This window comes from Tyto alba, unplaced genomic scaffold (assembly GCF_018691265.1).
Source record: "Tyto alba isolate M040663 unplaced genomic scaffold, T.alba_DEE_v4.0 Super-Scaffold_38, whole genome shotgun sequence".
Lineage (NCBI taxonomy): Eukaryota > Metazoa > Chordata > Aves > Strigiformes > Tytonidae > Tyto > Tyto alba.
In genome coordinates this window covers 24,742,740-24,759,088 of record NW_024881313.1, presented here as the reverse complement: position 1 = coordinate 24,759,088, position 16,349 = coordinate 24,742,740, and the positions used below count along the sequence as shown (strand labels likewise).

Sequence of the window (16,349 nt, the reverse complement as noted above, 5' to 3'; positions counted from 1 at the left end):
GTTTACTGATATTTGACCACAAGTGTTCTGTGTGTATGTGTCAAAATTCTCATAAAATCTTTCTCATCTATGTCAGGGTGAACCACTGTGAATATAACACAAGTAGGTGTATACTGCCACAGTTCTGCTGTATGCTTCTGTCTCTGATAAGACATTTTCTTATTGTTGCTCTACAGTATTACCCATGTTGTATAGCCAGAAAAAAGAAAACTCACAAGTACTCGAATACTGCCCGAATCTCCAAAAACCTTCAGTCTTATTGGTGGTGAAACAGCAGAAAATGTATCTCCAGGTTCTGTAAAGATTAAGGTAGCAACAGACTCCTTACCACATCAGTGCCAACCTTGTTTTCAAAGGCTTTGGGTTAGCACCAGTAACAAGTTACAACAAACTTCATACCAGCCTCCAAAAAAAAGTTCATAGACTAGCACCAGGATTTAGGTATAAAATTAAATTTGAAATTCAAGGTTCAATCTCAAATAAGTTAATATGAGAATTAATTCTTGTGACCAAGATAATGACTATGTGAGTCACTATTTGAGAAAACATTTATGAATTGGAAATGGACACATATGAATATTATTTAAAATTCCAAATACACTAATATGGAATTGATCTGTAAGAGGGTCTTCCTGCCACTCAAGGTCCAACCCTTTAGTCTGCCAACTGCTGGAAAGTACTTTGGAAGTATGCATTACTGCCCACAGTATTTCCTCACGGAAAGGAGAAAACACATTTTAAATGTTCAGGCTACCCCATTAAAAACCAAGCCTACACAAAATCATACACCACTGCAACACTGAAGAATCTAAAAATACTGAAAATGAAACAGTAATCATCATCAATGTTGCACCTGTATGATAAAGAGTTACTGTAATTTCCTGTATGGCATTTCTGTTAAGAATAAACAGTCTGTAGAGTTGTTATCACCGTTGCCATTTAGTTTTAATGCACAGGTGGATCTCCCTTTCTGACTTCTTCCTTCCCTCTCTTCTCCCCCTTCCTCTGAAACCACTCTCTTTTGTGGCAGATAGACACAGAACTCAATGATTTAAGTCAAGGAGAAGCATTGACTCCCGCTGGCCCACCTGATCTGGAAGGGGGACAGTCAACTGTTCTGCTGAATACCTGAAAAACAAAGTAAGACTGGGAACAGGCCTCCAGCACAATACATGATTCCCTATGGATCTCTGGAAGGGATGGATCTTTCTGCCAGAGGAAGGCTTTGGTGTTGCCTAGTAGGCAGCAACTCTGAGGAGACTGATGAGGCAAGAAGGGCATGCAAAAGTCCCTGCCTGAACCTGAAATACAGGTTTAAAGTGAAGGAGAAGGCAAAATGAGAAACGAGTGTATACACAAGTGTGGGTGGGAACCAGTCCTATGGGTACAGAAAACAAAAGAGCGTTGACTGAAAAAATTTGAGATCAGGTGGTAAACACAAGAGCAAAACCACCAGTTGTACTACCCTTGAAGAGCAGTGCTTTATGAAATGGCAAACCTTACTATCTAATTCCATTCTCTTTATTTTGTCTTGGCACCATCTATGTGAATAGAAATCAATTGCAAAAGTAGATACATGCACTTTGGTTTTACTGGCTTCCAGAACATGGCTGGAATGGAAGCAATGGTTCTAACATTCATCTTCTTTCAAACTGTGGTTTCACTGAAAGGAGGTTGTTTCTTGAACTTTTACTTAGCATATCATTTGTATGTTAGCCAACAGAATTCCCAAGGGCTTTTTCCCATGCTGCTCCTGTCAGTCTTTTTCATTTTTTTTATTCTTTTTTTTTTTTTTTTTAGCATGCCCAGCTGAAAGCTACTTCCAAAATGTATCTGTAAAACTTGCATTTGAATGCTCTTCATTCACAAACCAGATGGAAACGTGAAGAGTAAGGAGAAAAATGTACAGAAAGAAAACAGACCTGTACAAAAAGCATCACAACGGAAAACAGAGGTCATTTAACTCTCTCTTTCACCATAACAGAAATATTAAAAGTACTGTTTTTTGGACTGTGTGTCACATTCAATTCCTAAAACAGAATATCAGCTACTGTATGCTGAAAGTCACTTTTCCACTGCTTTTTGTAGACTGCTTGCATTATTTAACTTTAAAGAGTCCAAGAGGCTTCTGATTGTTTCACTTCCTATGCCTTTTATCCTGTTCTTCATCTTGCTGTGATCACTTTTTCCAAATGGTATCAGTAGGGCTGCCAGTCCCCAAGGCTCTTTATTGATCATTCGCTGATTATTATCTTCCTTCTGTAAAATCCAGGCGCTTTCCCTGGCCATAGCTACAAATTTCTCCAGCTGTGGCTGATTAACATTCTTGCTGATATTAAGGTCTTGTTCAAAGGGATTCCAGATATAAAGAGGAGACGACTCAGGTTTATTTACTTCCTTTCCCTGCAGACAGTGTAAAGAAAAAGCCAACATTGCATATGTGCATCATAGGCTGAGCAAATAACAAATCACTTCAGATATTACATGAGAAGTATTTTGACCTAGTAGAGAACTTTTTCCAAAACCCCCAGTCATTATTAATCAAGTTAATTTTCCTGTCAACCTGACTGTATGACTCCTATTCTCTGTATCCTCTTAGTGGTGTTTTTTCTTGCCACAGTCAGCTTAGATTTCCTTCAAGGCAAAGAGCACATAACTATAGTTTAGCCTGTCTTTTGGCCATTCTCCCATTGACTTTTCCACAACCCTCAGACCTCACTCATTGCAATCTCCTACTCCTATCTCCATTTGTGTATGGGCAACATAAGTGTGTCGTATTAACCTGCACAGCCCAGTTTGTTAAAGTACTACAAGCATTACAACTGTTCAAACCATTTGTCTCACAGTGCTCATTAAGAGTCAGTATAACAAAACAAGATTACTGTCTTGGCTTAAATTCCTCCCAGTTCAATCCGTCTTTTAAGTACAGAGCTATTCAGGTCATGGTCCACTTTGGGGCACATGGTATAGTACAATGCAATTTGTGGACAACTATGTAGTTTGTTATTTAATAAATGCACTTCCATCTGAGTGCTTATCAGTGATACTTACCTGACCTGCTCTGTATTGCAGAACCTCTGCAAGCCTTCTGTGCAAGCTCTAGCAGGAACCTACCAGCTACTGTTAGTCCAGGAAGTGTCCACGTACATGCTACATACTCTTGTGCCAGGGCCAAGAGGACTGACCAGTTAAACAGAAAAACATCAGCAGCACAGGCATTTCCCCTGACTAGCTCAGGCCCCAACACGTGTATGTTTTTGCTTGCCTTTTTTAAGGCTTAATGGCAAACAAAAGTCCTCCAGCTTAATCAATCAGTTTCTATGATCAAACTGCAGCAACAAAAAGAGGGAAACAGGACACAAACAAGAGTGTCCACACAGCAATATGGCACTGAACCCCCCCATCCTGTAAGCAGCCTAGAATGAGCATGTGTGAGTTAAGGTAGTTACATTTATATATATTTCTATAATACTTGCAAGCACACGCACATGTATCAATAAATAGCATGACTTAAACATATGAAGTAAACCCAAGTGATAGTGCAGACCTCTTGGCAAGCACAAATAATCACGTTATCCATCACGCTTACTGACTTGTAAGTACACTTACTGTAGGCTGATGCAAACTGCAGTAGGAAACTCAAGTGCCAAAAGCAAATTTCAGAACTCAGTTGTAAGTTTTAATGCAGGCACTGTTTGGATCTGGACTCTCACTTTAAATGCAAAGCCTGTTGGTCTACAGGTTTTATCACAGACTTCTGCTGTGACGTACATCATGACATTTTAAAAGTTTCCCTCTTACAGAAAATAGTTTCTACTTCTTAAACCACCACTTTTATCAGAGGGTTGCCATGAAAAATTATAGAGGCTTAGCATCAGTTTCTGGTTTTTAGTATCTCCAAGTAATGACACTGTAATGTTCTTAATGGTGCTGTAAATGATTAGGCTCTGAGAGGAAAAATCCCTTCACAGAAAGGACTCAGCTTCTGGATACAACCAATTTAAAAGTATTTTGTATATACAATTAAAAATTACAGAAATTGTTATTTAGTGTATGTAGTTTGTCAAAGAGCAGACAAAGAAATTCAGCTGATAATGATGAGATTAAAATTCACTTACCTTTCGAAGATTTATGGAATTCCTTCTGAAATCAAAGTTTCCAAAATATTCAAAAAACTCACTCAATAATACATCTAAGGGAAATAAAATCAATAGCCATCAGTAACATTAACAAAAAGTTTATTTTTAACATGCTCATAAAAATTTAAAAAAAAAAAAAAAGTTGATAAAGATTTACCTACCTGGTGTTTCTGTATTTTTTGTAGGTTTAATCTTGCTTAAATCACTAACAAATGAGCAATCGTATCCTCCAATCACATGCTTGTCTTTGTCATCTGAAACAAAAATCGCAGTCATATTTTGAAGTGATAAACAATAAAATGCCATAGTATTTAATAAAATTCAGATAACAGACATGACTGAATTCAATGAATGCTATCACATTAGGTAAATCAAATCAGGAGTTCACAAGTGAACTTTCAGGTTAAGATCCAATTTAAGTGGTTAAAGATTTAAAAGAAAAAAAAAAAAATCTATGGACAGGCAAAGGAAGAGTGAGTAAATGGCATATTTTCAAAAGCCTACAGGAATAAGGTATATGGCATCTTTGTGTCCCTGAAGTTACTTAAGTAACAAACCTGATATCTCTGCATACAGAGCTTTATCATATACTATGCAGCACAAATCTCTGAAGTCAATACCTACATGAGGATTTCAAAAAAGTCAGAACCAAAGTGTCCACCATATTTTTTTGAAAAATTTAAGAGAATTAGGAATATTCTTGTAAAATTTCAGGACAGGTGTTTTGGTTTATGTTTAAAAATTCTATAGAATTCTGATGGAAATGCTTAAACTGATTTTAAAGCACCTGAACACAGACCTTTTTCTCCACTGAACGCTTCCAAGGAAAAATGTTAATAAGCAGAAGGCATGAGTGAAGAATTGAGAATTTGGGGTGTCATCCTCTATGCTTTCATTAGATTTACTGAAGATAATATACCCTAAAAGCTATGCATGGAACAGCCAGAACAGCTTGTTTGCAAAGATATAAGAATTATTTGCAGATGGCCTGAACAGACTCAAGGATATTACAAATTGTGAGGGAAAAATATAGCCTTTCTTTTAAACATTTGGTTTCTATAAAACAATACACATCACATCAATCTGCACAAAATCCTTAACAACTGCAGAGACATTGGAGACCTTATGAGTCTTCTAAAAACCAAAACACAAAATAAACAAAACCAGACAGCATGGAGGCATTGAGCAAATGAATGACTCTTAATTATCTCTACGTAGAACTTAGTATTGTATTGAAAAATCGATTTGCCTTTAAAAATGCATTATTTTCACAAAAAAACCCCAAAGCAAAACTTTCATATTCTCTCAAACTTAAGGCATACATAATATACATTAGTATTTGAGAGCATAAAGAAATTGCTTGGGTTTATTCATCACTTTAGACAAAACAAATGTGAAAGTCACTTCAATAAACACAGGAACAACTGTCCTTACCTGCCAGTTCTTTAAGTTGGTCTAGTGTTGGAATGATAGGTGGTGACCTCTTTTGCAGAAAAAACATGACCATCATGGTCAGAGAAAAGTTTGTAATCCAGGTACCAGGGACACTATTTGTAAGTCCATGAATACGGGCCCAACATCGTACACTGAATACTAGTGCTCTTACACGGGAGTCAAGACAGCCATAGATATACAAGAGTTCTGAACTTTTTATAGCAATGCTGAAGAAGAAATGAAAAGTAAAAGACATGTAAATAATGAGAAAATTGTCAAGTACCAGATGCAGCGCTCGTTGTTCAGCCTTAGAGCACCAGTTATAAGGGAAGAGGGTATCCTTAAAAAAAAAAAAAAAAACAACAAAACACTTAGCTTCTATCTATGCATTTAAAAAAACAGAAGAGAATGCCTAAAATTGTCCAGGATGAAATACCTGGTAGTTCTCCATAGTAAGAAGGATACAGTTATGGGTAAATAATAATGCTGCATTTGCACTGTCTCCTGTTTCCTTGTCGTACATCACAGTGGGAGAAAAAAAAAAAAAAAAAAAACAAACCAAACCAAAAAACCACCATCAAGTACTCACAAGTAAAAATATGCAGAATCAAGGCTTTAGCTACAATTGCCTTTGAGGTACATTAGATAATCCCTCTATCCTAATATATAACAAAATACAACTAGAACTTCTTTTACAACTTAAATCTAAAAAGTAATAAAATGATGCACTGAAAAATACAGGAAGTGCAGAGACACAATAAAATCTGCAAAACAAGTCAATTTGTTAATTTTTAAATTGCTAATGTTTGGTTCTGCTGAAAAAACAACTAATCTGGAAGGATAAAGGTTTTTAGTTGGATCACATTTTTATATGCTTCATCATATGGTCATACAAATATTCATGTAGTGTACAAATGGGAGGGCAAGAAAAAGCAGAAAAAAAAAAATGGAAGAGCAGTTTGGCAGTGAAACTTACTTTGGCATCAGTTTTAGTCTAACTGTTTGCTGAACTACAGTTGCAGGAGTTTTTACTCCCAGTCTTGCACTGAATTCTTCTAAAAATCCACCATGGCATTTTGGGGAATTTTACCATGTCAAAGTTTGGTAACACCCGGGCTTCTAAAATTTCAACTGTGAAGTGCTTCCTTGTGCCCACAGAGGTTTGTTATTACTCCAAATGATAACAAGACAACACACAGAGTTCCAACCAGCTGAACTGTTAGCAGAGAACTACAAGGAAGTTTGCACAGAACTGCATACTGACTTTCACTGTGGCTACTTATACAAAAGTAATTTTATTGTAAGACATTTGCTCAGTACTACCTTAACCACTCCTCCATATTCTGAAACAGAACTTTGGGTAATTCAGAAAATTCAATCTAGGATTTGACTGTATCTAATGTAGACAAGTCACAAAATCTGCACCGAAAGTCACATCAAAAGTATTCTGAAAGATAATCACTCATATTTTACTATTCCCTAACAATGAAAAGGGTTAGTAATTCATTTTGGATTATGTACCTTTATGCAAGGCCTACAGATGTATAGATTAAGGTGGATATTTCTTAATAAAATAAGTGACAGCAAAACAAATTATATGCTTTACTATCAACCAAATGAGAGCAAGCTAGAAGAGGAAAAATAGATGCCAAGAGAGGTATTTTTAAGAAGCCTGCTCCCTCTATTGGACACTTCTGTGAAAGGTCCTAAATGACAGTAAACTCTTTAGGACTCAGTTTTCTGATGCAGTGAGTTAATTTAGCATTCAGGATACCTTGACAGCAAACAGGTGGATGCAGGCCCTTAAATTAATAAAAAAAAAAGGACATAAAAATAAATAGAAGCCCAATCACTGAAAATTAACACAATGTAGCTGCTTAATCTGAAAAGCAATCAAAAGAAGGCTGTTTATATACCCACATGGGAAGTAATGTCTAATGAACACTGCCTTCTTTCAATTCCGTATAAGCCAACCTTATTGTATAGCATGGTTTTCAAGTCTTCAGTTTCAGCTAGCAAGTACTTCCTATGCTGGAGAGAGATATCTTAAGCACATTAAAACCTAGGCTCTAGAAGTCAAAAATATCCTTTATGCTTTTAGAGCCAACATTCACATTTGTTAAGAACACAGAAAGGAGCAGACTAAACAGTTTTCATTACAGGTTTTCAGAACATAAGTACATTAGTATTCTTCATAAACTTTCTAAGACCAGGTCTCACCTGTTGCTCACTGACAGATCACACTGGAATCCTGTTGGTTGATGGGAGAATTTCACCAGTGGGCAGCGAGCATTGAGTATCTTCTGTATGCTCACACATCCAGGACCAAAATTATCAAGGCAATCACCAATCACAGAAAGAATTTTCTGATTTGCTAATCTCTCAGATGGTAATCTTTTCATCTGATACTCCATTTCGAAAGGACCTTTTTTCTAACACAAAATTTTAAAAGTAAAATGTTAGTTCTGGAACGAAAGTGACATTTAAGAATACTTCTGAAAGACTACACCAGTTTGCATAGGAGTCTGTACAACAAGAAATCGAAAACCAAGAATTATTCAAAGCAGCCTACAGTACTTTAAAAAGGTAAAAGCATACTGCTTCCTCTTTTACATTATTTTCCCAGGTTAACAGTGATCAATTTACTGTAAAGTTACTTGTTCAGGTGACAGTATAATACTACTACAGCTCACTATTGCCTAAAACAAGTAATTCTGGAATTCCCAACAGAATATATCCTCTGACTGAAAAATACAATTAAATTAAAAAGATGAGCAAAACACAATCAAACCACTGTTAATCTCAAACCACCAGTAATTCCATTTCAAACCCTCAAAGACCCATGTGCTATAAGTGAATCAAGCAGCACTGTAAAGGAAAATGTCGTTTTCATTTTTAAGAAATTTAAAATTTTAGCATGCAAATTATTTCATCAAGAGTATGTGATTCAAATCAAAAAGTAACTTCATTTCTAAATTAAGGCAAATTTCTATAAGACTTAAAATAATCACATCAGACAGTTTTTTCTCACAAATAAAAAAAAACACCACATGGAGATGTATTTTGATATTAGACATGAATTTTCCAGTAGATCTTTTCATTCTGTATTATCATATTTGTAGTTTATACCTCAATAAAATAACTTCATATGTATGAAATCTCTGTTCTATTTATGGTCTATGTTTTTAAACCTCAGCTAATTTTGCTTCTTAATCCAATACCTGACACTGACTTGTCCAACCCCTTGGAACATGTCATGAGTGAATGCATACTATACAAACAGCATTATGCAGTGACCTAACTAGTCCTCTGAGAAACCGAGGAGGTTACTTTTGTTGTCATCAGGTTAGTGCGAAGAAAACATCCACTCACAGACAGGTGAAACAATTCAGAAGTCCTGGACCTTGCAACCTTTCCCTCAAACTTCACTTCAGGTGCTGAATTTCTGAGTCGCTCTGGCAATCCCTGGGGCTCTCCTTGCCAACAGCTGTCCAGCCAGCATGCGTGTTTCAACACACTAGGACAGAGGTCCCTAATCCCGTTTGGCTGTGTAACTGCTTGCTACAGCAGGGCTGGCTCAAAGGAAAAGGAGTCTGTAACTCTCAGCACTGAGGTAGGTAGCAGGAAAGAAAAAGACGGGGATTCAGCGGACACGTGGGGGTAGTGGTGTTCAGACCCCTGTGTTTGTGACAAAAATCACAATGTACCTTCCCAGACAGCAGCTCAGTATCTGTCAAAAGCTGAATGAAAACTTTTTTGTAATGATAAAACAGACACTCTTAATAACGGATATGACCTTCACATATAGCTTTGGTGCCAGCTGCGTGGGATGAAGTACTGATACACTTGCCTCAACACTGTGGTTCTCCCCCTATTCTTGCCACATTGCTCAGAACAGCAAATGTAGATAAACCATTACTTTGGGGTAAATTGATATAATACCCTCAGCAAGAAGCATAACTGTTTTAACGCAAAAACTGTTACTCTCAAAATATCACAGAACTCAAAACAGAGTCACTCTCTGATCTCCCAAACTCCTCACGTGTTAAAAATGCCGTATCTGTGGTCAAACACTGTACTGATAATGCACTCTTCATAAAGAATGCCCCCACTTTTGCTGTTTTTTAAATTCACAATTAGCAATCACTTTGCCAGTAGGCTTAAAAAATACTACTTCATGTAAATAGGTGCTGAAATGCCTGGTCCTTCTCCACTGCTGGTACCTCCTGAAAGACTGCAATAATGCAGAAATCAGAAGACATCCTTTCCACTGCTGCTGTATCATCTTATGACTATACCTACTTCCCCTTGTCTTCACTTGTTCTAAGACAGTCAGCTTATGTACCACAGTTTGCCAGGGAGAATATCATTATCCCTATAAATCACACTGCCAACTATATAAGACTTTTGCCTTCCTCCAAAGTATTGTCTATTGCCTACCACAGGAGATACAGCCAACACCTTGTTTTCCTACTGTATTGGGTTTCCATGGCAAGGTTTTGGTAGTGGGGTGGCTGCAGGGGTGGCTTCTGTTAGAAGATACCAGAAGCTGCTCCTCATGATGGACAGAGACAGTTCCAGCCTGCTCTAAGACGGACCAGCCACTGGCCAAAGCTGAGCCCATCAGCAATGCTGGTGGCACCTCTGTGACAACATATTTAAGAAAGTGTAAAAAATGCTGCACAGTAGCTGGGAGAGTGATACAAATGTGAGAGAAACAACCCTGCAGACATCCAGGTCAGTGAAGGAGGAGTATGAGGAGGTGTTCCAGGCACCAGCGCAGAGATTCCCTAGAAAGACATGGTGATGCAGGTTGTCCACCTGTAGCTGGTTTTTGCTGCAGCATCCCCAGAGTAATAGTCTGTCAACTGTCCACAAGTAATCACAATGGCTAGTAACCCCGTCCATCACTGAGTAACTCTGAAGTTCATAACAGAACTTTTATTTCTACAGAGGATGAATACTAAACAGCTAGTTACAAAACATGCTTTGAAAATAGATATGTTATACTTGAAAGCTTTTTCCTTCAAAATTTAAGAGGCAACTTTACTGTTTAAATGTAAAGGGTTCCTAGATTTTAACACTTCCCACACATGCAAGATGTTCCTGAAGTTCAGCCAACATACTTGCTTTCATTGTGTTTGATCACTGCAATAATACTAAAAACTACATAAATTTGAAGGGATATTTCTTTAAAAGTAACTTACATGGCAATATACAAACTGTATAGAAAAGCTGAGTGAATTTTCAATCTCCAAAAGCTTAAGCCATTGTCTTTTTTTTTTATTTTTTCTTAAGGAAACAAAGCTAGTTTTTCCCAAACTATCTGTCACCATACAAATAAAAAGAAAAGTTTTCAAAATGCCAGAATCACTTAATTACTCATTCAGAATCCCAGTTTCTCCACAGGATATTTCTGATGCAACTCTTCCTTCTTCCTATCCTGATTCTCATCTCTCTCTTTCATATTTTATTCTCCAATACAAAAGGATATTTACACTGTCCAGTCAAAATATAGCAGCAAGGGGTAAGATCCTTCCAAAAATGCCTTATCTAGTCCTGTCCTATTTTTCATGTCTACATGCATGAGGACTGAGACAGAACCTACTCTAAACAACCATTAGGATTTGAAGCTGCCCAAATACCAACACCAAACACGTGAACTTAGTTACATGATGCAGATTTCTGAATCGTAGTATGGTTAAAAGACATGATTAAGATGAAATTTAGTAATGTGCATTGAAAAAGGCAATACTGTTGACTGAGTATTGTTTACTGGCAGTCTTGTAACCCTCCAGCTTCTTGAGGAAGCGATGCAAACTCTGTACTTCAGTCAGCAAATTCAAGTGTTATTTCAGTTTCAATTGTCTTGGTGCTTACCACTGTTTTACCAATGAGGCATCTGAATAATTATGAAGTATCTTATGGAAAGTCTGGCAACTGAAAGTAGCTCCATTATGGAGCTGGCTCAGTTCCTGTTTTGCTCCTGGGTCCTGGTCCCCAAAACACCTACAGTTCACATATACCAGTTTAATCTGAGGTTCCTTTTAGGAGTAAGCTAATTCCCTTCACAATGAAAATCAGGTGCTGTTAACACTGTAATTTTCTCTGGACAGACAACACAAATATGAACACGTGTGCCGCCTGCAACTATTCACCAATACTATCCTGGGTCTTAAATTTTCACACCTCCACCCACTCTTATGTGTATATATGTGTGTATATATATGCACCCCATTATTCAATTCAATAACTTTTCTGTAGCATGAACAGCATCAACTCTTTAAACTAAGAACCTGACAACCCTCCCAAAATCCACATGCACACACAGGCATAAAATTGTTATGCTTTAGAACATGGAGGACCCTAAAAATAAAAGCCAAGCTTTAAAACAACATGGATGAAGCCCAGCAGCTCCAGAGAAGAAAACACAACAGTAAGATGGGAAGATCTGACATTGCTGACATCAATTTTTGAGGATGAATGGCTTTTTCACAGTGAAATTCACCCTAACAGTACAAAGTCTACATAAACACCAAATCATTTTCTTCCTATTGCAAGGAAGATCTCTTTCAGGACACATCGTTTTTGAAAGTCTTCAAATCCAAACATTCAAATAAACTTGTTCACAGTCTATAGTGTGAAGTCATGTAAAACCTAAGTACGAATAAACTGATTGCTATGTGTGAAACAGCAGATGAGCTGCACTGTTGAAGAAATCCAACAGACTGAAGATGCACAGAATAATCTTACCATTTTTGTAGCATGCTTTTGTGTGTCATGGAAGTCCAGAAACATGTCCACATCACATCCCAGTTTGCCAAAGGTGTTGACTGAAGAGCCAAATGGCTTTACCACGCTGTCTGGAAAATACGCACGTGTGAAATCCCGAACCAGAGAACAGGCCAGAAATCGGAGCTTGGTATTTTCTTCTGTAAGCTGATACTCATTCAGTAGAATGTACATCTGACTGCTTATCTAGTTAAGAAAATAAACACTGTAAAAATACAATGACCCGTATTCTATCTATTAACATATATTTTCATCTACTTAATATCATTGCAATTAGAAGATTTTTTTCTTAATCTCAAACTTGTTTATTTCATACAGAAAAAACTATTTTGTCAATTACAATGACTAATTTAATCTGTTAGTTTCAATGTAGGAAAACCATTCACATAGAATTCTAACTGATTATTTTTTTTTTTAATAGAAATAAACTGCTTTACAATTTGCACACAACCACTTGCAAATCTGAAACGGACACGGTTCGTTTTTAATTGAGAGTGATGTAGAAACCTCTACTTACACTGTCTGCACAGCAAAGCTTTTGAATAAGATCTTTCACTGGAATATGAGACTGAGGAGAGAGGTGAATTGATGTCTCTTCAGCAGCTTGACTCAGTGGGTTTTTCAGTGTGAAAGTAAAAAGTCTAGATTTAAATGGAACAACATGATGCTCTACAGCACTTGGGATTCCAACAGCATCCTGCAATGATGCTACACTGTTCTTTTCCGAAAATTCTATTAAAGCGTGGATACCCTAAAACATTAAGAATGGAAATAGACAGGGTTAGATAAATACATACAAGCCTTGAACTGGTTGTACTGATATTATTCAGATGTTCCTGGGAGTACTGAGACAGTTTAATACAACAGTCCTGAAGCTGAATGTTAGGTTCTGTACCTCAATGCTTTTTAGATACTTTTTCACAAGAGATCAAAAATATTTAAGACATGCTATTCTTGGCAGTAAGCACTAAACATAAAAGTCATAAAATCTATTCATCTTCACAACTGCAATGCTCAAGAAACACATAAAAAAGTTAGCTCTAAAAGTTTACAAGATCTAGTGCAAAACAGGTTGCTAGCTATCCCTTTGAAGAGTTACTGCTTAGTTGACTGATGAATAAAAATCTGCTGCTCAGCAACCTGCACACATTAACAAAGATAAAAAGCAATTTAATATACTAATTATTTATATATCATTCGCTTAACTTGCATGTATGAGACCTTGACCAAATGCTGGTATTTCTTTCTAAGTCTAGATTTTAGTCTACACTGTTAGTTACTTACACGATTTTCAAACAAGAAATGACTCTTAATGTTTCCATGACTAGATAAATACTGCAATAATTTTTTTTCATTAAGTTTTGGTGGGCACTTAATTAAAACAGTCCGTTCTGCTTGCTCCAGTCGTTCTGTTTGGACCTCAATGAATGTCTTCTTTCTGCTATTGACTTCAGCATCTGTGAGAAGAAATGAGCATCAAGGCTTTTCTATACAAACAGAAAGATTTAAAACTGATTTTAGTATACTTAATCTCTTACTCTGGATTGAGCAAATGAACAAAGGTTTGTCCTGGCTCTCTAAGATGGTTACAGCAGCAGAGAAAACAATCAAGGATGAATGAAAGACACAAACATAAGCGTAATTTTCTTACAAATGCACATATTTCTAATAACAAGGAATAGGAAATGTAGGAAGAAAACAATACTGACTTCCCTTGATGCCACAGGAAACTTGATGATACAAGGAATCTTTGTTCCTTGATTTCCTGTTCACCATCAAAAAACTCAGTACACACAGTCAGACTCTACAGATGAGTCTGGAAATACCAGCTAGGGTATGAGGCAGAGCTAGACCTCTGGCAAACTGCACTGAAAAGATAATCTCTTTCAACTACCACAAAACTAGCACTTTCACCGTCGGAAGAATTCAACACTTGCTTATTTTCACAACTCATCACCTTCTTTTACAGTAAACTCCTACTCAGAATTTTTGTTTAATACTATACTTTCATCTACTTTACTACAATAAACCGACAGATCAGTCATATCTCGCCACACTACCGGCAATCTATACTGTTGCTGACAGCCTACAGAATTAACATGGAAATGAGCCATGCTGGAACATCCAGAAACACAGAAACTTTTTTTTTTTTTTCATTGTATACGGGCAAAGGGGCCACATCCCAAATCTGAGTTCATAATTACCTCCCTGCATAACTCTCAAACTAATCCACTGACCACTTCACATTACCAAAGCCTGTGAAGTTGCTACCTGTTAATGCTGCCATTTGTTACTCAGAGTGGGAAGCTGGAGGACATGCAGTTTTTTCCCTGCAGCTACTATCTGCTACAGAAAGATTCAAGAGAGCTCTTTGTTCTCTGGTTTTGATTTTGAGGAGCCCATGGGATATTGTGACCTCAAGAAAATCTTGACTATCATCTAATGACACCTGTCAGCATTATTTAAAGAAAAAAATATTTTATTTTACAAGTTTACTGAACTCTCACACAGGCTTGTAAATAATGGCCAAAGTAGGTTTTACAATAGCTTAGTTTTATATAGCGTTTTTAATTGGAAGACCAAATAAGCACTTTATGAAGATGATAAATATCCTATTTTCTGTAGGGGCAAAGTAGTGTGAAGTGACTGAGATGCAGAAAGGACAAGTCCCATGGATGAGTGACACAATCAGTAAATACACCCAGATCGTCTCTCTCCTGTAGCTCTCTGCATTAGGCCTGAGTGGCTATGTGCTTCTTGCCTGACTTACTACCTGTAGATGCTTAGTTACTAATTGCAGAAGACATGCTCTGACACGTCTTCCTGGCTCTGCTGTCATTTGCACAGTCTAAGCATAGCACAGATGCAGATAATCACATCCAAATGGTGGCTATAAGCATTTTAAATCTGTGAGAGGCAATCCACTTTGCTTTCTTTCCCTGTTCCATAGAACATTTCCAGTCAGTGACAGAGTTTCACAATTATTTTAGGCAGGTATACACCAGCACTGTTTTTGGAAGAAACAGCCCCCTCCTCCACATGATGCTCTTACATACTCCAATGCTGTCATAGCTGCATGCGGTTGCTAATGCAAGTATTCACACAGTCATGCAGCAAACCAGGTGAAACTAATGATCAAATTTATATACCAAAACAAGAATGATTAACTGAAATCTGCAACACTTCCTTAATCCAAATTGCTGCATATTTGTTGGTACTGGGATACGAACAGCAAAAGACCCTTGGTTTCGTGAAAGTGGTAGGACAGCCCGATCGTCTCTCTTCAAAAAAACGTTGCCACCGAATGCTTTTCGAGCTCTGAAACATGAACGTAAGTGCACTCGCAGGCCTCCGGCTCACAAATGCCAGTGTACCAGCTACAGAGCACACCGCCGTTACAGCACATCAGCAACGAACAGTCCTCGCTGGTTTTTGGCGTGCCCTAAAGACACGGCAACAATCAAACGTTCCCTGTGTCTTTTTAGGGGGGTTTCTCGGGAGTTTATCGCTGTCACTTTACATCTACCTGATTACCTACGCTTAATACACCAAGTCTAGACAAGGATGGCGGATTCTGGCGCGGCGGCCGGCGAAGCACGGGACGGCCCCGGCCGCGGCTGCCCGGGCCCCGAGGGGCACACGTAATGTCCGGGCGCCTCTGCCGGAGCCGAACCGCCCGGCGCAAACACGCCGGGAGGCGAAGCCGCTCCGCTCCCCGGCCCGACCTCGGCGCTCGCCGGGGCAAAAACAGCCGCGCCCGGCGGCCAGGCCCCGAGAGGAACGCGGCGCGGCGGCCCCTACCTTCACCCGCCTCCTCGGCGCCAGTTGCCTGCGGCGCTCTCCGCGCCGCGACGCCGGAGGAGCCGAGGCGGGCCAGCCGGCCGCCAGCCGCCGCCGGGCCGGGCAGGTGCAGGCGGCCCCGCAGCAGCGACAGCGCCCGCCTGCCCGCGCGGTGCGCCATTACCAGGCCGCGCCGCGCCGGCC

The 16,349-nt window shown here is 38.5% G+C and overlaps 1 protein-coding gene across 1 annotated transcript; it reads right to left on the bottom strand.

Moving 5' to 3' along the window:
* Positions 1–229: 229 nt before the first annotated feature.
* Positions 230–16,347, bottom strand: LOC104367976 (mitochondrial poly(A) polymerase). Its single transcript, XM_042801730.1, has 9 exons — positions 16,167–16,347; positions 13,650–13,822; positions 12,883–13,116; positions 12,327–12,551; positions 7,794–8,005; positions 5,574–5,800; positions 4,301–4,393; positions 4,119–4,192; positions 230–2,403 (listed from the first exon to the last, which is right to left on the bottom strand). The coding sequence occupies exons 1-9, from the start codon at positions 16,324–16,326 to the stop codon at positions 2,065–2,067; spliced, it is 1,737 nt and encodes a 578-aa protein (XP_042657664.1). The 5' UTR covers positions 16,327–16,347; the 3' UTR covers positions 230–2,064.
* Between the last annotated feature and the right edge of the window lie 2 nt (positions 16,348–16,349).

Bases quoted from the DNA above. Each gene is read 5' to 3' on its own strand.
- LOC104367976 (XM_042801730.1), bottom strand. From the start codon at position 16,326: ATGGCGCACCGCGCGGGCAGGCGGGCGCTGTCGCTGCTGCGGGGCCGC. The intron at 13,823-16,166 runs GTAGGGGCCGCC...TTCTTCTCACAG, and splicing joins CGCCGAGGAGGCGGGTGAAG to ATGCTGAAGTCAATAGCAGA. The intron at 12,552-12,882 runs GTAAGTAGAGGT...TTTCTTAACTAG, and splicing joins AGCTTTGCTGTGCAGACAGT to ATAAGCAGTCAGATGTACAT.